At 41.3% G+C, this 25,449-nt stretch overlaps 1 protein-coding gene across 1 annotated transcript in view; it reads right to left on the bottom strand.

Moving 5' to 3' along the window:
* UTP4 (UTP4 small subunit processome component) overlaps positions 1-25,449 on the bottom strand; it is a 35,157-nt gene that overhangs the window by 8,150 nt on the left and 1,558 nt on the right. The window contains exons 2-12 of the mRNA XM_028095238.2: positions 25,030-25,190; positions 21,900-22,091; positions 20,534-20,618; positions 18,013-18,102; positions 14,300-14,511; positions 7,807-7,978; positions 7,614-7,705; positions 5,876-5,972; positions 5,056-5,120; positions 3,100-3,222; positions 2,545-2,701 (exon numbers count right to left, since the gene is read on the bottom strand). Of these exons, the coding sequence (XP_027951039.1) occupies positions 2,545-2,701; positions 3,100-3,222; positions 5,056-5,120; positions 5,876-5,972; positions 7,614-7,705; positions 7,807-7,978; positions 14,300-14,511; positions 18,013-18,102; positions 20,534-20,618; positions 21,900-22,091; positions 25,030-25,188 (1,444 nt within the window). The 5' untranslated portion in view covers positions 25,189-25,190. The remainder of the gene's footprint in view (positions 1-2,544; positions 2,702-3,099; positions 3,223-5,055; positions 5,121-5,875; positions 5,973-7,613; positions 7,706-7,806; positions 7,979-14,299; positions 14,512-18,012; positions 18,103-20,533; positions 20,619-21,899; positions 22,092-25,029; positions 25,191-25,449) is intronic.

The following is a 25,449-nucleotide window of genomic DNA, read 5'->3' as shown; positions in this document are numbered from 1 at the left end:
GGCTCAATCCCAAAACCCTAAGGATCATGATCTTGAGCTGAAGCCAAGAGTCACACACTCAACTAACTACACCACCCAGGTGCTCCTACCAAATGATTTTTAATCAAAGTTAAGGACAAACAGCTAGTTCAACAGGCCTGAGGCATCTCCTTAATTTATTGGGTACCTGTTGTACATGTGGGCCATCTTTGTCATCAAAGGATTTTAAACCAATCTGGCAAAATGAAGACTCATGTGGGTTAAAAATCAAACAGCAAGGTTACATGCCAAAACATGTGCTGCACACAATACCCCCAAACAATGAAAAGGCTTTATAACAAGACATATGCCAGGTGCTTAAGGATGGTGAGGTGGGTAGAAAAGGATAGAGAACAACGTGAGCTAAGTGAAAAGGACTGGAATACACAAGTTTGGGGGCTGTGAAGAAACCAGCCTGGGTGCCTGGGTGGCTCAGTTGGTTAAGCAACTGCCTTCGGCTCAGGTCATGATCCTGGAGTCCCGGGATTGAGTCCCACATCGGGCTCCCTGCTCAGCGGGGAGTCTGCTTCTCCCTCTGACCCTCTTCCCTCTCGTGCTCTGTGGCTCTCATTCTCTCTCTAATAAATAAATAAAATCTAAAAAAAAAAAAAAAGAAACCAGCCTGACTGTAAGAGGACAAGAGATGAGAGAGGAAGAACAAATAGAGTGTTATCTGTAATGCAGAGCCTAATTTTAAGGGGTGTTAAATACAAAATAGAGTCTACATATTTTCTTTTTTTAAAGATTTTATTTATTTATTTGACAGAGACACAGCGAGAGAAGGAACACAACCAGGGGGAGTGAGAGATGGAGAAGCAGGCTTCCCGCTGAGCAGGGAGCCCGATGAAGGGCTCGATCCCAGGACCCTGGGATCATGACCTGAGCTGAAGGCAGACGCTTAATGACTGAGCCACCCAGGAGCCCCCAGAGTCTACATTTTTTAATAAAAACATATACAGGTACTCAATACACATTGTCACTTATTTTGTCTAACTCTTAACCTGTTGGTTTCTTTTCTTATATGCTTCTGGAACAGCTCAGGAACAGTGAGAGTTTAAGTTAAAAGAGTTGATTTTCTAGGCTGATGGAGTCTAAATGACAGTGAAGTTGCTATAATCCAGGGCAAGGGAGAATCAAAAAAGCCCATGAGAAGTACTGGGTACCAAGTTCTCAACCATGAACTCAGCAACAGTTAGCTATACACAGTTACTGAGTCATGCAGCATACTCATGCTCTCAAAGAACATGAGAAATTCGGTCATGAACTTTATATGACAAGTAATGCAACTGCATCTATAAGTTCATCTTTAATTTTACAACTGGGGTGGGGGAAGGGGGGACATGCCTGGGTGGCTCATTCGATTAAGCATCTGACTTAGGCTCAGGTCAAGATCTCAGAGTCCTGGGACCCAGCCGAGTCGGGCTCCCTATTCAGCAGGGAGTCAGTCTGTCCCTCTCCATGCTTGTACTCTCTCTCAAAAACAAAACAAAAAAACTACCATAACAAAAAACCCCCAAGACCAACCACCAGGGGCACTTGTTGGGGGGTGCAGTCGGTTAAGCCTCCAACTCTTGGTTTTGGCTCAGGTCACGATCTCAGGGTAATGAGATTGACCCCACATTGGGCTCTACACTCAGCGCAGTCGGCTTGAGATTCTCTCTTCCTCTCCTTCTGCCCCTCCTGGTTGTGCTCTCTCTTCTCTAAGAAATAATAAAATAAATCTTTATTTAAAAAAAAATAAAATATGGGGCACCTGGGTGGCTCAGTCAGTTAAGCGTCTGCCTTCAGCTCAGGTCATGATCCCAGGGTACTGGGATTGAGCCCCATGTCTGGCTCCCTGCTCAGCAGGGAATCTGCTTCTCCCTCTGCCCTTCCCCCTGTTCATTCTCTCTCTCTCAAATAAATAAAATATTTATAAATAAATAAATAAATAAATAAATAAAATAAGGGGAGCCTGGGTGGCTCAGTCGGTTAAGTGTCTGCCTTCAGCTCAGGTCATGATGCCAGAGACCTGGGATGGAGTCCTGCATTGGGCTCCCTGCTCAGCAGGAAGCCTGCTTTTCCCTCCCCCTGCCTGTGCAAATAAATAAATAAAATCTTCAAAAAAATAAAATAATAACCAATGAAAAAATTAACATGTCCAAAAAATACCTTATAAACATGTATCAGAGATACACAAAAATATTAATGGTAGCTATTTCTGGGTGTCAGGATTACAGATGATTTTAACTTTCTTCTTGCTCTGCTAACAAAACTCTAAGAAGGGTGATGAAACTTCTGGCCCCAAATAAGGAATTAAAAACCCAGTGAGAAAAGAGTAGGTGTAAGAACATTTCAGATCTCATCAAGCGTTTTCACTTGCCAGATATCTCCTCCTACTTTAAATTGCAAACATGTGAGTATTTGCAGGGTAGAGAAGAGCATTGGGGAACCCCAACAATGAATGAGGTTTAAAAGTAAAAAAAAAAAAAAAAGATACATCAGAGACTAACAACTCTCCCCCTTGGCCAGTTACCAAGTTCCCACCTGACTGAGGCTGGAAAGTATGCAGGTGCTTGAAGCTTCCTTCCAATAGCCGAATGACATGTAGAGACCCTTGATTTGATGCCACGAAGAGTTTTGTTGAATCTTCAGAAAACAAAATCTGAAGAGCAGAGCGAAGGAACGCTGGCATTTTGGAAACCTTGGGGTGAACCAGTAGAAAAAAAACGGTAAGAGAGAGAAGTGAGACCTAGAACCCATCAAAAATAATCATAGCAAGGCTTAAATGACATTAATGCTTCCTGTATCTAAGGGAGCCAACTGAACAAGCGCCTAGAACACTGGCGTGTATATTGTAACCTATCCATTCCCCGTTTCATCTCTTCAGAAGCCTAAACTTTACTGCCACTCTCTGGCATTTCCCTACTCCTCCAAAAATATAATCACTTCAAACTGGAAATAAAAGACTGTTTTGTAACAGCTGCCTCCAAACAGCTTTTCATTGAGCAAAGACTCATATCCAGTACATTCCATTTCACACAAAAATCACATACTTATGAAATTTCTTATTGTTCAACCAGACATTGGGTTATCACTTACCCTTTGGAGGCTTATGTTGTCATGTTCATAATTCAACCGATAAAGGAAAAACCGAGAAGTTGTAGAATAGGCTATCCAACTTCCACAAGGGGAGATACAGCTGCAAATAATGTTCTCAGGACCCTGGGAATGTTAGGAATCAGGATGAATAACCAGAAAAGCTTCATATGATAAGGTTCACTGTGACATGAATCCTCAAGCTACTGCCACTGTGGACATAACCACAAATACCTACACATAATCCTGACACTCATATGCTGGGTGTCACTATGATTACTTCAGAGGTACAGCACCTACATGGTGTGGCTGGATTTCCAAAACCAAGAACAGAGCTCTATGAATACTGTGAACTTATCTCAGCCCTTTGTGTATTTTAAAGATAGCTTCATACTAAACCCTAAGTTTAGAAACCTGAGAAGAAAAACATTTAATGCGGTAAAGCTTTGGAGGCCAGGTGACTTGGAAAACTGATTTTCTGCGTTTTGTCTACGATACCTGCCTTAAAGATCTCTAAGAAAGAGTAAATAAAAAGAGTTTGTAAAACAAAGGAAAAGTTTAATGTAACATTTATATAATTCAAAAAACTCACAAAATAAGTATATGTACATATGTATACACACACACATACTCTCTGTCACACAGAAAAAGATTTGGAAGGAGATATAGTCAATTAACAATAATTATTCCAGGTGAGCAGACTACAATTAAAGAGGTCATCAAGAATATAAACTATAAATACTGTCTGAATTCTTTCCAGTAAAACGGTATTCACAAATATTTGTATAATTAAAATAAAGACATTTAGGGGCACCTGGCTGGCACAGTCAGAAGATATGTGACTCTTGACCTCAGAACTGTGAGGTTAAGCTTCACGTTGGGTATAGAGATTACTAAAAAAACTAAAAAATTAAAAAATAAAATAAAATAGGGTGCCTGGGTGGCTCAGCTGGTTAAGTGTTTCCCTTCAGCTCAGGATGTAATCCCAGGGTCCTGGGATCGAGCCCCCGTCCGGCTCTCTGCTCAGCCAGGAGTCTGTTTCTTCCTCTCCCTCGTGCTTGCTCTCTCGCTCTCTCTCTCAAATAAATAAATAAAATCTTTAAAAAAATTTAAAAAGGGCGCCTGGGTGGCTCAGTCGTTAAGCGTCTGCCTTCAGCTCAGGTCATGATCCCAGGGTCCTGGGATCGAGCCCCGCATCAGGCTCCCTGCTCAGCGGGAAGCCTGCTTCTCCATCTCCCACTCCCCCTGCTTGTGTTCCTGCTCTCGCTCTGTCAAATTAATAAATAAAATCTTTAAAAAAAAAATTTAAAAAGATATTTAAAGGGAAGTTACAAAGCAGTTTGCATATTATATATTTTCATCATTGTAGAAAGGATATACACACGCACACACAGGGGGAAATTTTCTCTGGACAGCTGTACAAGAAACTGTTGGCAGTGATTTATCTATGAAGAGTGGGACCAGGACTTGGGGTAAGGAGAAGGCTTTTTTTTTATTGCATACTTTTATACCATTTTATTTATTATCTTTTATTTATTTTTTTGAGAGAGTGTGTGCGGGAGGTGGCGGGGGGAGGGAAGTGACAGAGAAAATCTTAAGCAGGCTCCACACTCACCACGGAGCCTGACATGGAGCCCTTATCTCACAACCCTGACATTATGACCGGAGCCGAAATTAATTGACTGAGCTGCCTGTACCATTTTAATTTTATAAAAATATGCGAGTTATTTACATAATAATACCAAAAGAAAGAAACACAATTTCCTGTATTCATTCATCCAATACATTCTGAATGCCTAACTTATAATCACAGGAAATCTAGTCCTGTTGACACAGTACTTCATTTAAATCATTTAAGATTTTACAGAATTTATGATATCAACCAAGTAACCCTCAAAATTCAAAATAAGAAAAATGTTCTGGATTTCAGAAACTGAACACACAGTTAAACTTCCTTACCTTTGTCTTGAGGTGCAGCAAATGATCTGCGTCTTTAGAAAGTGGAAGGGTATCCCCATTCTTTCCTGGAACAAGAAATTTCCAAGGTTTTCCTACTCAAAGAAAGATTATTTGTACATTTTTCTTTTTACTAAGAAGTCATTCCTGAGTAGAATGGCAATCTCTACCCCTGGGAAATTAGAAAAATGTCTGACTTAGTAAACCCACAGGTTTGGGTTTATATGAGGCAGAAGGCAGTGAGCACTTTCGTAGCTTCTGTTTGGATGCCTTGGATATGGCCCATGGAATATCATTAATTCTCTGAAGCTACAACCTACAGTCAGGCACACAGGTGGGTACAAGTGGGGTTTGTGAGACCGCGACTTCAAGTTCATTTGCTCATTTTGGAGCCTAAAGTAAAAACCTCTCATCTACCATAAAACAACAGAGCCTGAACACTTCATGAACAGGTCGTACAAAAGGCGACTAGGCTGTCATCCCTGTAAGATCCACGTGACCTTCTCTTCCATGCAGGGCTGCCACTACCCAACATTAAATCTTGTGATTTTCAGCAGCCTATTCTGATCCCAGTCAAGGCAGGGTAAACTGTGTATCTACAACGCTTACCTCCACTATACCTTTGCAGTGTGCTTTACAGGATCATCAACTTTTAACATATGATCCAGTATCCTGATAACGATTCTAACACTCTGAAGAACTCCTTTGCTCTGAAGGCACAGGAAAATCTACTTCCATTTTTCCACAATCAGAATTTCAACTGCAATTCTAATTTTTTGCTTCTCTCTCCAGTTTTATTAGAAAAGACTTTCTCCCATTGTACCTGTTGCAACTGTAGATCCCAGTCGCCAAAGTTCCAAGTGATGAGCAAACTGGAAAAGGAGAAGCTGCCTCTTTTTTGAACAGGAAATGAGACGTCGCTGTATCCAAGAATTGAAAAGTGATAAATAAGCCAAGGTATTCTATTGCTTCAGTACAATACAGTAGCAACATCCTGGCACATATTTTACTGTCAAAATCCATGTACTTCATTAAAATTTCCTAAGTACTACCATATGCCAGTGCTGTCCTAGGATCTAAGAACATAATGGTAAATAAAAACATAGCTACTTGCCTCAAGCTTGTAGTCTAAAAGGGTTGACCAAGAATTCAACAGGCAACTGCACTAAGTGTGCTAAGAATTTTAACAGGGCTAAGCACAGTATGTAATGAGAAAAAGTAGAAAAGATATCTAATCTAGTCTTGTGAGGATAAGACAGGAGTCCTGATGAGGCTCATTAGTAAAAACTTGTCAGGCAAAAAAGGTAGGGCAGGATGTTCCAAGCAGAGTGATGGCATGTAGAACAGCTCCAAGTTAATAAGAGAGCATTAGAGGGAATATGGTTTTTCCGCACACTGAACTGGGAGACGGTAGGGATGGGGTGCAGCGAGGGTTTGACAGAAGTGAGAGAAGATGCTGAAGGACCAGGGCCAGACCAAGGACAGGTTTCACAGGCCATGCTGAGGAATTAGGTCTTTCTCCTGAAGGCAACAGGGACCACCAAAAGCATTTAAGCATGGAATGATGAACAAAGTTGTTTTTTGAGTGGATCAATGGAGAATAGGCTGGAATGACACAAATGTAAATAAAAGATCAATTTAATAAGCGAATTCAGACGAGAAAAGACACTGATTCAAACTAGGATAATGGCAGTGGAGACAAAAAGAAATGACTAGAGTGACAAGACAATGAGGAGGCCGACTCAGTAAGGTTTACTGGTTGAATGGAATGTAAAAGCAGGTAGCGAGGAGAAGAGTTTCTAGCTTGGAAAGATGTCCTTTTACCTTGGAAGAACACTGCAAGCCTGGATTTTCCTGCCCCCACCCAGAATAATAGAATCCAGTCTTAAAAACAAACTCCCCATAAAACACAACTATCTGGGGGGGGGATGGGAGGCATGGGGTGGCTGGGTGATAGACATTGGGGAGAGTATGTGCTATGGTGAGCGCTGTGAATTGTGCAAGACTGTTGAATCACATATCTGTACCTCTGAAACAAATAATGCAATATATGTTAAGAAAAAAAAAGAAGAAGATAGCAGGAGGCGAAGAATGAAGGGGGGGAAATCAGAGGGGGAGACGAACCATGAGAGACGATGGACTCTGAAAAACAAACTGAGGGTTCTGGGGGGGGTGGGGGATGGGTTAGCCTGGTGATGGGTATTAAAGAGGGCACGTTCTGCGTGGAGCACTGGGTGTTATACACAAACAATGAATCATGGAACACTACATGCAAAACTAATGATATAATGTATGGTGATTAAAAGAACAATAAAAAAATTAAAAAAAAAAAACCCATAACCATCTGGAAAAGGGATGATTTCCCCAGAAAGTGAGCTAGGAGTGCTACCATAAATCTCTTTGTCCCTGTAAATGTCTTTGTGAGAGGCTTACCTCAAAAACAGAAGAACGAAGAAAGTAGGTAACAACACAAGTCCTACAGATTTGCCCAGGAAGTGTGAGCTGTGCTCAGTCTTACAGGATAGAGGGACAGTGGGGGCTATCCTGTACTGGATACTTACATGGGGAAAAGTGATTTTTCGGAGAGCAGCATCATAATTCTTAACCTCCACCTTCTCCATGAGAGGTCGGATAACTAAATGGGTGTCAGTGCCTAGGGCAAGAGGGGTGGGGGTGGGGAGAGATGGCATCAGAATTAGAACAAGTCCTGCATGGACTGGGTAAAGAAGTAACCCAGCAGAGAGTGCAACCTACCTCCAGATATCAGTGCTGTTGGGCTGTGCGCCACGGCTCGAACGTCATGTGTATGATGCTGGAATGGCTTTGTCCGCACCCACTGCTTCTCACTGCTGTTGGAAGTCACAGAGACCAGCTGAAAATGGAATACTGTCCCCTCGGCTGTGCCCACCACGAAACTGTCTTCTTGCTGAGAAATTAAATCATTAGGGAGGTACATTTAAGCAAAACAGGGCCCAGTTTGAAAAATATACCCTGAGGTTTTCTGTCTACAGAGCTTAGGGGAAAACCTATGCCCAGAACTGAAAGGTAAGTTATGGGGTCTTTTTCCTCTAGAAGCTGACAATTCCATCAGAGGAGCAAGCTCACACACAGGTAATAATGTGCCCCCTCCTGACAAAATTAACAATATGTACCTCAAACTGTTATAGTGCTTTCAAATATACAAAATAGACCCCATTAGAAAAGCAACAAAAACGATCATGTAGAAGTAAATTTCAATTAATAGTAATAAAAATATATTCTCTAAAGATTTGGACACAGGGACTCAGATATGAGTACACCAATGTTCATAGCATTATTCACAAAAGCCAAAAGATGGAAACCCAAATGTACATCAACAGATAATGAATAGGCACAATGCACTGTGTATGTATATATACATGTATAATGAAATATTACTCAGCCTTAAAAAGCGATGAAATTCTAGTAATGGTATAATATGGATGAACTTTGAAAATTTTATGGTAAGTAAAATCACCTAGACACAAAAGGACAAATATTATATGATTCCACTTATATGGGGTACCTAGAACAGTAAATTCATAGGGACAGAGTAAAATAAAGATTACAAGGGGTTGGGAGAAATAAGGTGTTATTGTTTAACCAGTAGAGTTTCTGTGTGATGAGAAAGTTCTGAAAATGGATAGAGGTGATGGTTGCACAACACTGTGAACGTACTTAATGCCACTGAAATGTACTTAAAAATGGTTAAAATGGGGGTGCCTGGATGGCTCAGTTGATTAAGCATCCGACTCTTGGTTCTGGCTCAGGTCATGATCTCAGGGTGGTGGGATCAAGGCCCGTGAGGGCTCTATGCTCAGCTCAGAGTCCGCTTCCTCCTTCTCCCTATTTCTCTGCCCTCCCCCTGCGCCCATGTGCACACACATACGCTCTCCCTCTCTCAAAAGTAAAATAAATCTTTAAACGAAAAAAGGTTAAAAAGGCAAATTTTACATTATGCGCATTTTACCACAATAAAACAAGTTGTTTTTTTTTTTAAAGTGAAGTCTGGATGTGCCTAGGTGGCTCAGTCAGTTAAGCCTCCAACTCCTGATCTCAGCTCAGGTCTGATCTCAGGGTCATGAGTTCAAGCCCCTCATTGGGCTCCAAAAACAAAAACAAACAAACCCCAGTAAACTACTGGGAATGTGGGAGGAAAATATCGCACAACTGTAATCAAAAGAATTAAGTTTAGAAAACCCCGAAATTCACTAGCTTCTTTTTAGGATGAAGAGAAGGCAGGTGGAGGTAAGCGGCCTGGTCAGTATCACACAAAGACCCAGGTTCCCTGGTCCTCAGTTTAAGGCTCTCTCTTACCAGTATGTTGAGTACTGTAACTTCTCTTAGTTTTAAAAAGTCTTGGTATATCTGGGGCACCTGGGTGGCTCAGTCGGTTGAGTGTCTGACTCTTGATTTCAGCTCAGGTCATGATCTCAGGATCCTGGGATTGAGCCCCACGTTGGGGTCTGCACTCAGCAGGGAGTGTGCTTGAGAATTTGCTCTCCCTCTCCCTCTAACCACACCCCCAGCTCACACTCTCTCTCTTTCTCAAATAAATAAATAAATCTTTTATAAATAAATAAGTAAACAGTCTTGGCATGTCTACAATTTTTAAAAATTCCTTTATAGTCTCAAAACCATCCTCATTTTCACTCTGGCTTTTAAAGATACATATAACTTTGAGTAGGGGTAAAAGAAAAAAAGACAGGATGGATGCTTGATAAGGTAGTGAGAAAAGCCAGAACTGGATCAGCAGTTAAACAATCAAACGGTATGAAGATTAGGTCAGCCAGTTAAGACAAATGAGATGTCTGAACATGTATGAACATGTAACTGCCACAACTACACATTTACTGTGCTAAGAACTATGTATGAGTAATTTGCAAGGTTAAGTATCATTTGTCCTAATGGGAGAAACTGTGAATGACTTTGAAATGAGCATAAAAAGTACTGGTATCCTTGTCTAGGGAGCCCTGTGACAGTCTCAGAGCTATTTTACAACTCTGTAAACTGTAGTAATGAGAGTGATGCAAAAGAATTTTGCCTGGTGGAATGCAGCTACTAAGTGCTCTATGGACACTGAGTCTTGCAAGAATTTGTAAATAAATTCATTTCAGCATTCCTGATGACCTTATAGAACTGTATTTGTTAAACTGTCCTTTGAACTGCCTATAACATCTTACTGGTTTCCTCATTTAGTTAATGAGTTACAGAAAATCTCCGACATTTCCACTTCATGTTTATATGAGTTATGATTTTATCTTTTTCCCCCTAATCATCATTTAATAGCTCTTTACACAGGTAAGGAAACTGGAACTTCAAAAGCCTTTGCTCTGGGCACACCACACCAACTCAACCTTGTGCCAGTTCTCTTTGAGGTAACTTGCAGGTACATGATGGTGAGAAGAAAGGAAAGCATATCTAAAGGACAGCATATAAGGTAGCCCAGACCAGCCTCTCCCTTACCTCTACATGAAAATCATTATCCCAAGGAAAAGTGGAGATATTGAGCAGCTTAGGAATTCACAGACTGTCCCCCATCTCCAGCTAAACAGTTCATTTACGGGATGCCTGGGTGGCTCAGTCAGTTAAGCGTCTGCCTTTACTCAGGTCATGATCCCAGGGTCCTGGAATCAAGTACCACACTGGGCTCCTTGGCTCAGTGGGGAGCCTGCTTCTCCCTCTGCCTGCCACTCCCCCTGCTTGTGCTCTTGTCTCTGGCAAATAAAATCTTTAAAAAGAAAAAAAGAGTTCATTTACCAAAGGGGGGGCAGTTTGCACAAAATCCCACCAACAGAGAGGGACTAAGAAGACAACACTAACTCACTCCACGTCATCTTTCCTTGAGGTAGAATCATAAAAGAACTGAAAAGAAAATGAAAGAAAAGTGCTTTCTTAGGGCACAGAGGGAACAAAGCAAGGGGAAAGCTGACCTAGAAAGGGAGAGGGGGAAGTGTCCTAATTTAATCAGAGTCCCTGTTTCACACAGAAAAACAATCTGAAGACTGACCTCTAAATGAAACCAAATGTTCCCTACAACTCCCTGCAGGAATCAGTACTCGCCTACTTGATAAGGGTGAAAGACATCTAAGAAGATCAAAGGACTGGGTATTTGCCACCATTCACTCTTCAGTCAATGAAAATCCATTAAAAAGATATCTAAAAATAATCAGCTGTTCTGGCAAGAGAGTATAGTGGAGAAAAGCCTTGAAATTAGGATCAATTTCAAATGAGAAGTGAAAATAATGCCAATACCACACTCACTGTGCCAGATACTGCACTTAGCACTTTACATGCACTACCCATTTAATCCTTACCAAATTCTGGAAGTATATATTGCTAGCACCCTGTTTTCACAAAAGAAACTGAGGTTTAGAAACAAATAGCCTGCCCAAGGAAGATGTGTAGCTATTAAGTGCTACAGCTGGGATTCAAACCCAAGTCTGCCCTAGTCCAGAGTGTGTGATAAGCATGGAGGGCTGTAATTTGTACAATTACACCCCCTCCCACCAAAAGCACACAGTTCCCTGACTCTCAGGCACACATTTGCCCACATTTAAACATCTCTGAAATCAGGGTATCTGTTAGCTGTCAACCTGCACATGTGTGACATCTTCAGATAAAGAGCAAAAATCAAAATTTGCAGAATGGGGGCACCTGGCTGGCTCAGTCAGTAGAGCACGCAACCTTTGATTTCAGGGTCCTGAGTTCAAGCCCCACACTGGGTGTGGAGCCTACTTAAAAACACCAAAACAACAACAGCAAATTCAAAACAAACACAACTTGCAGAATGGTTGTCAAAAACTGGGAAGAAAATCTTGGGACTCTAGTGGAGCATCACGGGTGGCTGGGAGGCATGTGTAGGAAACATGGACCCTGATGACCAAGTCCATCTGTGCATGTGAAAAAGTTTTAGGAGTACATTATTCACTTCACTTGTATTTTCCTTGTTATATATGCACAAAAGTGACATAACAAAAATTTATGCTTAAGTCTCAAGGACCTCTTCAATAAGTAAAATATAAATAAAATATAAATATAAATAAGTACAAATAAAAAAATTTAGAGGCAACTGGGTGGCTCAGTTGGTTAAGTGTCTGCCGTTGGCTCATGTCATGATTCCGGGATGCTGGGATCGAGCCCCAAGTTGGGCTCCCTGCCCAGTGAGAAGTCTGCTTCTCCCTCTTCCTGTGCACCACCCCCCCCCCCCAGCTCGTGCTCTCTCTCATGTTCTCTCACTCTCCCTCTGGCTCAAATAAACAATTTTTTTTTTTTTTTAAGATTTCATTTATCTGTCAGAGAGAGAGAGCACAAACAGGGAGCAGCAGGTAGAAGGAGAAGCAGGTTCCCCACTGAGGAGGGAACCTGATGCAAGGCTTCATCCTGGGACCCCAGGATCATGATCTGAGCTGAAGGCAGAGGCTTAACTGACTGAGCCACCCAGGCACCCAATAAATAAAATCTTTAAAAAATAAAATAAAAAAAAATTTGTCAGTTTGTATTATAGTAGTTTGTATTATACACTTAATAACTTTTACATTTAAAAAAAAGCACTGTCATAGCTTAAATGGCAGGATTTCTTCTTTCCTATGATAACAAAATTATGGCATGTCTTATAATCAGTTGTATCTAAGATTCAATACAATACAGTAATTATAGGCACATGGTAGAAGATGACAATATAAAATAACAGAGTACAAATTAAGGCTGCCTCCTGCCTGCCACGACTTTCCTCTCTAAAAATTACCATTAGCATTTTTCATCTTCTCAGATGTTGTAAATATGTTAGCAAAACTACATATACAGAGATTAAACATGTATCTAATATAAAATCTGCCTCTCCTTTTCTTTCCTTTTTTTTAAAGATTTTATTTATTTGAGAGAGAAAACAAGCAGGGGGAGTGGCAGGCAGAGGGAGAGGGAGAAGCAGGCTCCCTGCGAGCCCAAAGCGAGGCTCGATCCCAGGACCCTGAGATCATGACTTGAGTGAAGGCAGATGCTTAACTAACTGAGCCACTCAGGCACCCCGCCTCTCCTTTTCAAAACTCTATTTTAAAAGGAAAATTTCTTGGGGGGCCTAGGTGGCTAAGTTAGCGGTTAAGCTAGTCTGACTTCAGCTCAGGTCATCATCTTGGGGTCCTGAATTGGCCCTGCATCAGGCCCTGCGCTCAGTGGGGGGTTTGTTTCTTCCTCTCTCTCTTCCTTTGCCGCTCCCCCACTCATGCTCTCTAATAAATAAATATTAAAAAAAAAAGGAAAATTTCTCCTACTCATTCCAACTTATTCTTCATTATAGTCACATGTGACATCTAAATGTTTCACAGGACTTTTACACCCATCAAATTGTTCTCATGGAAAACCTGTTAAGTGGGATAGAAACAACTTACAGGCAGGAAAAGCAAGCATGAGTGTTCTCTACACTAATTATTGCATGTCCACACTTAAGACAGCAAACAAGTCTCAAACTAAGAAGACAAAGAATAAAGGATCTAGTCAGCAAACCTCAAAGTCACTTCCCATGCCCCAATGCTAAAATACCCAAAGGTTTCTGATTAAGAATTCATGTTACCAAAAGGAAAGAGACACACTTGTTCAATACAAGTCTGCTAAAGTCATATTTAAATAGAAGAAATTTAATTTTTTCAAAATCACTATAAAATTATTTCCTAATTTCCCAAGACAGGAAGCAGAAGAGTTACACAGAGAAAAATAGCACTTCTCAAGGTTCTTCTAGGGTCCCTGTGGCCTATCTAAATCAGACTGGATTAACTGGGGGTGGAGAGTGTGTGAAGAAAACCGCTCTGGTAACTAATGTTCTAGACAATATTCTCTAACTAGTTGTTAGGAGAATAAGAGGGTTCAAAGAAATTATGTGGGTTTAAGATGCATTCCCCTAAACTCATCTCCCTGCATAAAACAGAGGATCGGGCGCCTGGGTGGCTCAGTCGGTTAGGCGACTGCCTTTAGCTCGGGTCATGATCCTGGAGTCCCTGGATTGAGTCCTGCATCGGGCTCCCTGCTCGGCGGGGAGTCTGCTTCTCCCTCTGACCCTCCCCCCTCTCATGTGCTCTCTCTCTCATATTCTCTCTCTCAAATAAATAAAATCTTTAAAAAAGAAAAAAAAACACTGAGGATCAGGGAACATTGTTTGTGCCACATCACTGACACAGCCTCCTCTACTCACCCCCCAGGTTGTACAGGAACTGCTCAAAACAGGGACCATACTCACATCAGATACTGCAATGGACTGCACATCAGCACTGGCAATGAGATGGTTCTTCACAAGCGTCCCAGTAGCTGAGTCCCAGAACTGCACCTTCCCAGCAGAGTCCACACTTATGACAGTGCCATCAGACAAGAAGGCCACGCCCCATATGATACACTTCCGCTTAGACACACTCATATACTGCCTATCCACCAGCATCTTATGAACAGCGCTCCCTGAAAAATAAGAAAAGCCCAAATTTGAATGGTACTTACTTCTTTTGTCTTCAAAACCTGCCTGTGGTAGGCATCTATTAAGTTAGCTGCCTGAGCACAGACCACAAACAGCCAGGAAATAGTAGTTATGCTGAACTCAGTCTCAGAACACAAAAATGGTTACCTAAAGACTGTGGGGGAGAGGGGGGAGGGCTAGTTGGAGACAGAAATTTTTGGGGGGAGGGGAGGAGGTGAAACTGAAAGGAGACATTTGAGAACTTCACTTAAAACTGCCTAAAAGCAACGCGTATTACACTTGGCTCTTTTCTAAAACCCCACAGAAAAGGGAGAGAAAACAATAGTTGATAAAATGTTGGGAATGAAAAAGAAAACATGGAGTAGTAACTGACATAGCAGAGCCCTGAAACTAAGTCCCAAGTCAACAGTGGGGAAAACCAAGAAGCCACTTAATTTATACCATGAAATCCTCAGAAGACTTAGAACTATGGTGACCCCAAAAACTCTGGAAAAAGTGAAAGTGGAACTAAAAAGAGAAACTGGATGAAAGTATGCTTAAGAAACTTACAGATCCTTCAGATAACTATCCCCTAACTAAAAAGCCAACAACTCCCAAACTTCACCTCAAACAAGAATGGAGATTCATTCTCTGAAGAGAGAGATCAGGCACAACCGAGGGTGGGATTACTATATGGAAAATAGATACAGTAAAAATTTATTAACCGAATGTTGAGAACACCGGTTTTCTTCCCAGAGTGCTGATGACCGGGCTTATTATCACCAGGCAGAATAAAACACATTTCTGGGAAATATGACCAGCACAAGAAAAAAGATCTAAAAAGCATCAATGTCTTTGGGGGTTCCCCAAACTAAGATTCTGGCCAGATCATTCTTCAGTGAAACCCATGAGCAATAAGCTCTACTTGTGTGGTAAGTAAAGTTATCATCAGACATGTGAGCAAAGCTGGAATATGAAAGGCGGAGGCCAGAGAGACTACTAGGAAAAAAAAATACGAGGGAGAAAACAGAGCAAGAGCGAAGACTACCTGACAAATAACCTGAATAACCTTAGAAAGAGAAGTCCGTATATAATGAAACAAAAAACGCTATAAAAAAGAACACTCAGGAAACAAAAAAGAGCTTTGGAAATGGCAGAAATGAAAAACTCAGTAACACGATTTACAGATAAAGACAAGGGGTGCCTAGCAGGCTCAGTCAGTGGAACATGTGACTCTTCATCTTGGGATTTGGAGCTGGAGTCCCACAATGGATATAGCAATTGCTTAAAAATAAAATCCAGGGGCGCCTGAGTGGCTCAGCCCATTGAGAGGCTGCCTTCAGCTCAGGTTATGATCCCAGGGTCCTGTGTTGAGCCCTGCATCAGGCTCCCTGCTCAGCAGGGCGTCTGCTTCTCCCTCTCCCCCTGCTTGTGCTCTCTTGTTTGTCCTCTCTCGCTCATGCTCTCTCTGAAATAAGTAAAATCTTAAAAAAAAATAAAATAAAATCTAAATAAGTAAATAAAAGATAAAAATAATCTCTCAGGAAGCAGAATAAAAAGTCAAAGGTATGAAAAATAAGAAAGGGGAAAAGATAATAGTAGAAGAGCCAACATCCAAATAGTAGAATTTCAGAAAGAGAAAATGGAGAGAACCTCCTTTACCAAATAATTTAAGAATTTTCTCCAGAGCCCTGCATCAGGCTCTCTGCTCAGCCAGGAGCCTGCTTCTCCCTCTCCCGCTCCCCCTGCTTGTGTTCCCTCTCTAGCTGTCTCTGTCAAATAAAGAAAATCTTAAAAAAAAAAAAAAAAAAAAGACTTTCCTTCAGAGCTGAGGGGCACCTGGGTGGTGCAGTTGGTTAAGCGTCAGACTCTTGGTTTCAGCTTAGGTCCTGGAATTGAGCCCTGTATCAGGCTCTGCACTCAGCGTGGAGTCGACTTGGGACACTCTCTTTCTCTCCCTTTGCCCCTCCCCACTGTGCTCTCTAAAAAAAAAAATAAATCAGTCTTAAAAAAAGGGGGGGGTACCAGGGTGGCTCAGTTGATTAAACGTCTGCCTTTGGCTCAGGTCATGATCCCAGGGTCCTGGAATTGAGCCCCGTGTCGGCTCCTTGCTCAGCGGGGAGCCTGCTTCTCCCACTCCCTCTACCTGCTGCTCCCTCTGCTTGTGCGCTCTCGAGTGTGCTGTCAAATAAATCTTAAAAACAGAAAAAAATTTCCCCCAGAACTGAAAACTGGGTTTTTTGATTAAAATAATCTACCAAGTATCTAATATGATTGATGTTAATGGATCCACACATCAAGAAACCTAATTATTACATTTCAGAACAGTAAGGATAAGATCCTAAAAGCTCCTTGGAAAAACAAACCATAAAAACCTATACAAAAGATCTTCTCCCAGGATGGCATCAGAGCTTATAATAATACTCAAAGCTGAAGACAGTGGAGCCATGACTTCAAAATTCTAAGGGAAAATAATTCCCAACCTAGAATTCTTTCTCATGAACTCCTTCTCATGATCCACCAAACAAAGGAATAAACCAGGAAAGTGAATGGACACAGGGGATTCTACCTGAGAGAGAAGCAAAGGAGATCCATGGAATGACTGAGAAATCAGTGTTCAAGACCTACAGAGGTATAGCAGGCCCAGAAAGTGGTACACTAGACTGGAGGTCAGAAGGCTCCGGGAAGAGAATCATTCAAGAAGATAAAAGTGGTAGAGAGAAAATCAGATCTATCTGGACCTAATTTATACAACTGGAAGAATTTGAGGATGAACCAATGAAACATATATATACATACACGTATATATATGTACCCATACATATGTGGGGGTAAACATCAAAGAAATTAGCTAAGAGTTACAGATGGTTGCCTTTGAGGAGTGAAAGAAGGGCGATAGGGGGACTCCTGCTTCTTTGTAACAAGCCTCAAGGAGTTCTTCGACTATACTATACATATATAACAGATAAGAATAAAAAATTTTGCTTAAGCATGGAGGAAAAAGAAAAACGAGACAAACCTGACCTGTTTTACTTCCCATTTAGATGGGCCCACCTAACAAGCTGAACTCAGTCTCATCACTGAAGGATTCCATAAGCCAATTCTGCAGGCCAAGAATAGAGAAAGTATATGGTTCTCTACCTTTCTGATCTCATGCCTCACCAGTCATGCTACCAAGTCCTTATGTTCCTCAAAGAGAGACACCTTTTACCACGGTCTGGTATATATAAATAGGTATTCTAACTGGTCACTTGTATATGTCGTATTGCTCAAGGGTGAACTCTTACTAGATAAAACCTAGGTATCCCATCGAATAACCTGGATTGCCCCAAAAGCAGCAGCAGTAATGCAAGAAAGGAGTGAAATTCATAGCTAACATCTCAGAAGGTTAATGAGGTTAGGCCCCAAAGGTCACTGAAAGCACAAAGGCTCAAGGTTTTGAAAACCACCAAAGTGAATCTGACCAACAAGACGCACCGCCCAAATGAACTTAGAGAAACAGTCACCTGATTTGACATCAAACACACTGATGTAGTCTATGGAGCCAGCTGCAACGTGGGTACCGGAGGGATGCCAACTGAGACTCAGGATGCGACCTTGGGAGTTGTACAACAAAAAAGAAAGGGACATACACATAAATATACAGTAAGAGGTAACTGAGTTCTCCTTTGACAACTACCTACAGGGCTAGTGTTCTACAATCTTAGCTCTCATCTACTGCATGCTGGTGAAGAACCGTTTATAACAGATGAGGAACAACTCTGCCTTGGAACCCATAATGAAGTACTTAATATTACTTTAATAATGTAGAAATGGTCGACAGGAATGTAAAGAAACACAACTTTTTGTGGGTGATCTGTTACTAACCTAACAAAATTTAAATGTGCATATTTGGCTCAGCAATTGCACTGGGAATTAAACAAGGAAAAATACTTGCAGGAGTGTTCAAAACTATGTATACTGGAATATGCATTGCTGCTCTGACTGTAGTAAAAAAAAATTAATACCCATCAATAGGAGTTTGGTTAAATAAATTATGGAACACCATAAAATGGAACACCATGCAGACTGGCGTAATTGACATGGAAGGATAGCTGTGATACACCAAGTGAAAAAACAAGCACAAGCACTCCAGTGTATTTGTTTATATGAATATACAAAAATGCCTGGATTAGTTCCAAAATGTTGCTTACTGAGCGGAAGAGATACTTATTTTCTCTTTCACACTTGGCTAAACACACAGGTTTTGAATAAGCATTGTATCGCCTTTGTAATTAAAAAGGAACACCCAAGGGGCACCTGCGTGGCTCAGTTGGTTGGGAGTCAGACTCTTGATTTTTGGCTCAGGTCATGATCTTGGGGTCATGAGATCAAGCTCTGTGTCAGGAGTCTGCTTGAGATCCTCTCTCTCCATTTCCCTCTGCCCTGCCTCTGCTTGTGCGCTCTCTCTCTAATAATTAAAAACAAACAAACAGGGGCGCCTGGGTGGCTCAGTCGTTAAGCATCTGCCTTCGGCTCAGGTCATGATCCCAGGGTCCTGGGATCGCGCCCCAAGTTGGGCTCCCTGCTCTGTGGGAAGCCTGCTTTTCCCTCTCCCACTCCCCCTGCTTGTGCTCCCTCTCTCACTGTGTCTCTGTCAAATAAATAAATAAAATCTTTAAAAAAAATAAAAACAAACAAAAAAACCCCCAAAAAACACACAAGCTTGGCTGGCTCAATTGGTAGAGCATGCGACTCCTGACCTCAGGGTTGTAAGTTTGAGCCCTGTGATAGGTGTGGAGATTACTTAAAAATAAGTCTTTATAGGGCGCCTGGGTGGTTCAGTCGGTTAAGCGTCTGCCTTGGGCTCAGGTCATGATCCCAGGGTCCTGGGATTGAGCCCCACATTGGGCTCCCTGCTCAGTGGGGAGCCTGCTTCTCCCTCTCCCACCCCCCTCTGCTTGTGCTCACTCTCTCTCTGTCAAAATAAATAAAATCTTAAAAAAAAAATCTTTGTAAACAAAACAAAAGGAATCTGACTAGCAGATAATAAATATTACTGAGGGCGGGGGGATGGGTTAGCCTGGTGACGGGTATTAAGGAGGGCACGTTCTGCGTGGAGCACTGGGTGTTATGCACAAACGATGAATCATAGAACACTATATCAAGAACTAATGATGTAATGTATGGTGATTAACATAACAATAAAAAATTAAAAAAAAATTACCGATGGACACAATACATGGGACAGGTACTATTTTTTAGAAGGATCAGCAAGCTATGGCCCTAAGCACAAATCAGGCCCACCAAATGTTTTCATAAATAAAGTTTTACCAAAGCAGAGCCATCCCCATTTGTTTAAATATTATCTATGGCTACTTTTATGTGACGAGAGAGTTGACAGAGCATATGGACTGCAAAACCTAAAATATTTACTACCTGCTATCTTTACAGAAAAAGTTTGCCAACCCTCTGCTCCAGAAGTCAGTGTCAACTGGTCCAGGTGGAACAGGGGCAAGTGTTTAAAAATTCTAGTTTTAAGACTTTATGCATGGGCGCCTGGGTGGCTCAGTTGGTTAAGCGACTGCCTTCGGCTCAGGTCATGATCCTGGAGTCCCGAGATGGAGTCCCACATCGGGCTCCCTGCTCAGTGGGGAGTCTGCTTCTCCCTCTGACCCTCTTCCCTCTCATGCTCTCTGTCTCTCATTCTCTCTCTCTCAAATAAATAAAATCTTTAAAAAAAAAAAGACTTTATGCACAACGTTAAAACTTCAAAAAGAAAGTTAAGTGAGAACTAACAAAGTGACTTACACAGAAACACTAGCTTTCCTATTTTGGATTTCAGATTTTCTATAAATACTGAAGCAGGCAATCACAACTATGAGCCTGAGGGAGGGATGGCTTCGAGCACATACCCTATTATGTAGATAAAGTCAGCATGCAGATAAACTAGTACTTGGATGCATGGGAACACAGCCTATCCCCAGGGGCACAGAAACATAACTTCTTGTTAAGGCTACTCACTGCCCCACCAAAAATGACGCTTACTTTTCTGCCGATCAAAATTTCTTTCAAACTGGATTTTGTCTAGGGTGATTTGAAATAGCTTCACGGATCCGTCTTCACAGCCAACCTATTAGAGAAAGAGAAACAGAAAATAGAAAAGACAAGCATTTTGTGTAACTAAATATATCTTTCTACAAATATAAACATTTCTTCCCTAAAGCTGTCACTTGCAGTGAAAAAGAAAAATACTATGTGAGAGAACAAAAAACTTACTGGTACCAAGACACTGAGAGGGTATTCTTGGCAGCCTTCATGTCCTAGCTAGAAAACAGGCTAATCAGTGGCCCAAATCCTATACAGGACATGAAAAAGAAGTAGGATTTCACAGCATGTATCTTCTAGAGACCCATGGCCTAAATAAAATACCCATTAACTATACAACCTAAATGGAGACATGTCAAGATGTTGTATAAATTAGTGCAAATCAAACAAGAATCACAGAATCCCAGAAAATGAAGTATCTGGAAGCACCCATTTTAATAACAAGTGTGTGTGTGGGGGGAGGGGGCTGTCTTCTCAGTCTGCACTCAAACAATTTTTGAGAAACACTGTGGTAAAACATAGTTCCATAAGTTAACTTGTGGAAGGACCTCCCAGAACTTTTAACAGACTTCAGTGTGTTGTGAATCTACGAAAGGATTTCATGTTAACAAGCCATATTCTAATGCTATTTACCATAAAACATAAAGCACAATACAACAAAAGAGAGTTCACATCTCCGAATTCCAAAGTACAGTTTGAGAAATGCTGAACCAAACTAAGCCTCTCATTTCATAAATGAATAAATGAGGTCCAAAGTAGCAGCAGAAAGGATGCAAAATGACAAGTGATTTTTTTTTAATTTTTTAAGTTTCTTTTTTTATCTGAAAAAGAGAGAGAGAGAGTACAAGGGCCGACGGGGGGGCGGCAGGCAGAGGCAGAGGGAGAAGCAGGCTCCCCGCTCAACAGGGAGCCCGATGTGGGGCTCGATCCCAGGACCCCGGGATCATGACCCGAGCCGAAGGCAGACGCCTAACCATCTGAGCCACCCAGGTGCCCCAGGATAAGTGCTTTTTAATCCCCAATATCAACTCCAATCTTTTACTGGGGTTGCTGGAATGTACCTCAGATTGGAGTTGCTACACGTCATTAATATAATTTAACTCTACTCTCCTGTGAACACAGAGAAAAAACTTCAAGTAAGCACAAGAGAAATCTTCCTTTAAATTACTAATAGTTGGGGTGCCTGGCTGGCTCGGTCGGTAGAGCGCGCAACTCTTGATCTCAGGGTCGTGAATTCAAGCCCCAGGTTGGGTATAGAGATTACTTAAAAGTAAAATCTTTAAATTACCAATACTTGCTTACTGACCAAAAGCTGAGAACCATGGGGACTGATAGCCATGCTCCAAATGGGTCCTCCAAAGGCATCCACGGCATACTTGATGTTTAATGCCTGCAAATCATACTCAATAATTTCTCCATTGAGTCCAGCACTAAAGAGTCGCTGTCCTTTTGCCCAACACAGAGCTTCTGTAGCCCGAGATTCATGACCTGGAAAAAACTACAGAAACACAGGAACTTGTCAACTCACCATGAATTAATCAGCTAGCAGCACTGAGTGGTCACAGGTAACATGGGGGTAAAAATTAAAACACTTCCCTAGAAATAACCAGTGTGGGGTTTTGTGCTACCAGAAGATTATGTTTATTAAGATTTTCATTTTTTAAATTCAAATTTTAGTCACCTATACAGTTGGGTTTTTTCTTTTTTTAAATATATTTTATTTATTTGAGAGAGAGAGAACACGAGCAGGATAAAGGGCAGAGGCAGAAGCAGACTCCCTGCTGAGCAGGGAACCCCATGCGGGGCTCGATCCCAGGACTCCAGGATCATGACCTGAGCCAAAGGCAGACACCCAATCGACTGAGTCACCCAGGTGCTCACAGTTGGTTTTGTTTCTCTTTCCAGGACTTGTTCTGTAAAACCTTTTCAGTAGAATAAAGTTTATATACAATTATATTTGACATATCCGATTTAAAAAAAAAATGTAACTATCCTGGATTTCAAAAGCTTACGTATGTCAAAGTTATCAACGTATAGACTTTATTTTAGATTTCATTTATGGGGCTCCTGGGTGGCTCAGTCGTTAAGCATCTGGCTTCAGCTCAGGTCATGATCCCAGGGTCCTGGGATGGAGCCCCGCATCAGGTTCCCATCTAGCACTGCTTCTCTCTCTCCCACTCCCCCAGCTTGTGTTCCCTCTCTTGCTGTGCCTCTGTCAAATAAATAAATAAAATCTTTAAAAAAAAAGATTTTATTTATTTCAGAGAGAGAGAGACAGAGAGAGAACACAAGCCAGGGGAAGAAGAAAGGGAGAGGGAGCAGCAGACTCCCCGCTGAGCAGGGAGCCCAATGCGGGGCTCAATCCTCGGACTCCGGGATCATGACCTCAGCCAAGGCAGACTCTTGACCAACTGAGCCACCCAGGCGCCCCAGTGTATATACTTTAAATAAATGCTGTTTATAGTGTCAATTTTACCATTAAAATTAAGAAAATAAAATAAATGGAGGTGCCTGGCTGGCTCAGTGAGAAGAGCATACAACTCTTGATCTCAGGGTTGTGAGTTTGAGCCCCACATTGGATGGGTGTAGAGATTACTAAATTAAAAAAAAAAAAAGGAATAAGCTTAAACATTTTAAAAATAATAATGCAGCTCAATCCAGCATTTCATTAAGTCTCAGATTTCTAAGTGCTTTCTCAACACTTACAGAAGTTTTCATACATATCAAGGCATTTTATTCTTGTATCTGCTCAGCATCAGAGGGACTGAGTGGATACAATTTTTCTTCTCTTAACTTGAAATGACACAAGTACTTGTGGGTTAAGCAGCTTGCCCAAAGTGCCAAAGTCAAATGTGAAGAGAACAATTTTAATTCTCGGGACACCTGGGTGGCTCAGTCTGTTAAGCGTCTGTCCACGTTTGGCTCAGGTCATGATACCAGGGTCCTGGGATTGAGCCCTGCTCGGCGGGGAGCCTGCTTCTCTCACTCCCTCTGCCGCTGCCCTGCTTGTGTGCGCACTTGCTCTCTTCTCAAATAAATACATAAAATCTTAAAAAGAAAAGAACGAACATTTTCATTCCTATTCCTAGTCCCTACTCTTGCTCTGAGAATGATTAACAATAGTAGGGAAAGGACTAATAGTAGAGAAAGCAAAAGACTAAACTGAATTAACTATTGTTGAGAAAAGAAGAGGTGAGAGAAAAAAATGAGATACTAAGAATGGTTGAAATACTCATTAAACAATTATTAATTCAGGAGTGGCTCTGTACTAGGCACTTGCTAAATGCTGGGAATGCAGTCATCAATATCAGTGACATGGTCCCTTCATAAAATTTGAAATTCAGTGGGGAAGAAAAACATTAAACATACGAACTATTATAATTTTAATCATCATAAATGACAAGAAATATCACAGAGTGCAACAAGCATGTACCATAGGACGTTTTTCATAGTACAGAATATGACCTATTTGTGGTGATGACCAATTTTTTAACTCTTGGTTCTTCAGGGTTCAACTCAGTAAGTCACCCCTTTCCAGGATTACTAAACTCACATCATTAGAGTAAAGCAACTCTCCACTAAGATTTTATGTCTGTGCTTAGCTTTATCATAAAATTTGCGTACTGTTTGGAGATTGTATACTCCTATTTCCCCCACGGGACATTGAGCTCCTTCAAGGTAGGGCTTCTGACACTTGTCATAATGCCTAACACTTGCCACTCACTCATTTAGAAACAACTGCAGGGTGCCTAAATTCCAAGTACTAGGCTGATGGGCACTGAATTCATTCATTTATCCAGCTATCCATTCACAGACATCCATTCAGTGCCTAGATGCATAACACAGTAAATGTGAAATGAATTATTTTGTTGCACCGGAAATCAGTAATCAGTGCCTTTGAAAAATAACCTCTACATACACCCGAACAGTATTTTCCTCATTTACTCCCAAATATAGGCATTTAAGTCTACATTCTCTCAGACAGATGAACTTAGAAATTCATCTTCCTACCATTATGTCACCAGAAAGTTTGATACTAAGATGTTTCATCGTTTTTTCTGAATTAACAATGAAACGGATACTGACAACCCCAGCAGGAAATGACACCTTACCAAAGTTGCAGCAGTGCAGAGACTGATAGAAAGCAATGGGCTTGACAGTTTCCCTTTTTGTTGTGCCCAAAAGATCCAGCAAACCTCAGTTTCCAAATGACAGTGAGCCACCACAACTCCTAGGTAGAATCTTTCTGACATTACAGATTAAAACTCTGAGCTCAGACAAGAGACTGCATATTTATTACACAAATTACATAGTTCTAAACAACTCCAGAGAGTCACTTTCTTTTGATCTCTTTGAATACAAATACATACAAGATGTACAACTGAACTTAAGAAAATTAACTCAGCAACACGGAATCAGGCTTCCAAATGACTTACTTTTTCCTGAAAGTAGTTTGCTGACAAGTTATAAATTTCCACAGTGCCATCTGTTCGAGAAACAGCCAATCTGTTTGACTGGTTATTGTAAGCCACGCAGCGGATCCCTGATGGAACATAATTAAAGAAACGTACTCGATGGACCTTAAATTCACCCATTCCTGGGGGAGGGGAAAAAGAGTCATTATTGTTAAACGTTAATAGCAGCGTGTCACGTGTATTATTTCTTTTCACTGTCCTGGATGGAAGAGTCCAACTGCATCTCACTGAGGTTCACTTCTAAATATCTAACCAACGATGCTTTCACACCCCACACAAGAATCTACGAAACCATCTCCAGAAGCACAGGATGCTTCAGCTAAAAACGAAAACATCAACATATAGAGCATGTCCCAGACTCCTAACAATCCTGCCAATTAC

The sequence above is a fragment of the Eumetopias jubatus genome, unplaced genomic scaffold (genome assembly GCF_037043125.1).
Source record: "Eumetopias jubatus isolate StellerSeaLion01/CBP00866 unplaced genomic scaffold, mEumJub1_p1.0 scaffold_10, whole genome shotgun sequence".
In the NCBI taxonomy this organism is placed as follows: domain Eukaryota; kingdom Metazoa; phylum Chordata; class Mammalia; order Carnivora; family Otariidae; genus Eumetopias; species Eumetopias jubatus.
This window is presented reverse-complemented; position numbering and strand designations above follow the sequence as displayed.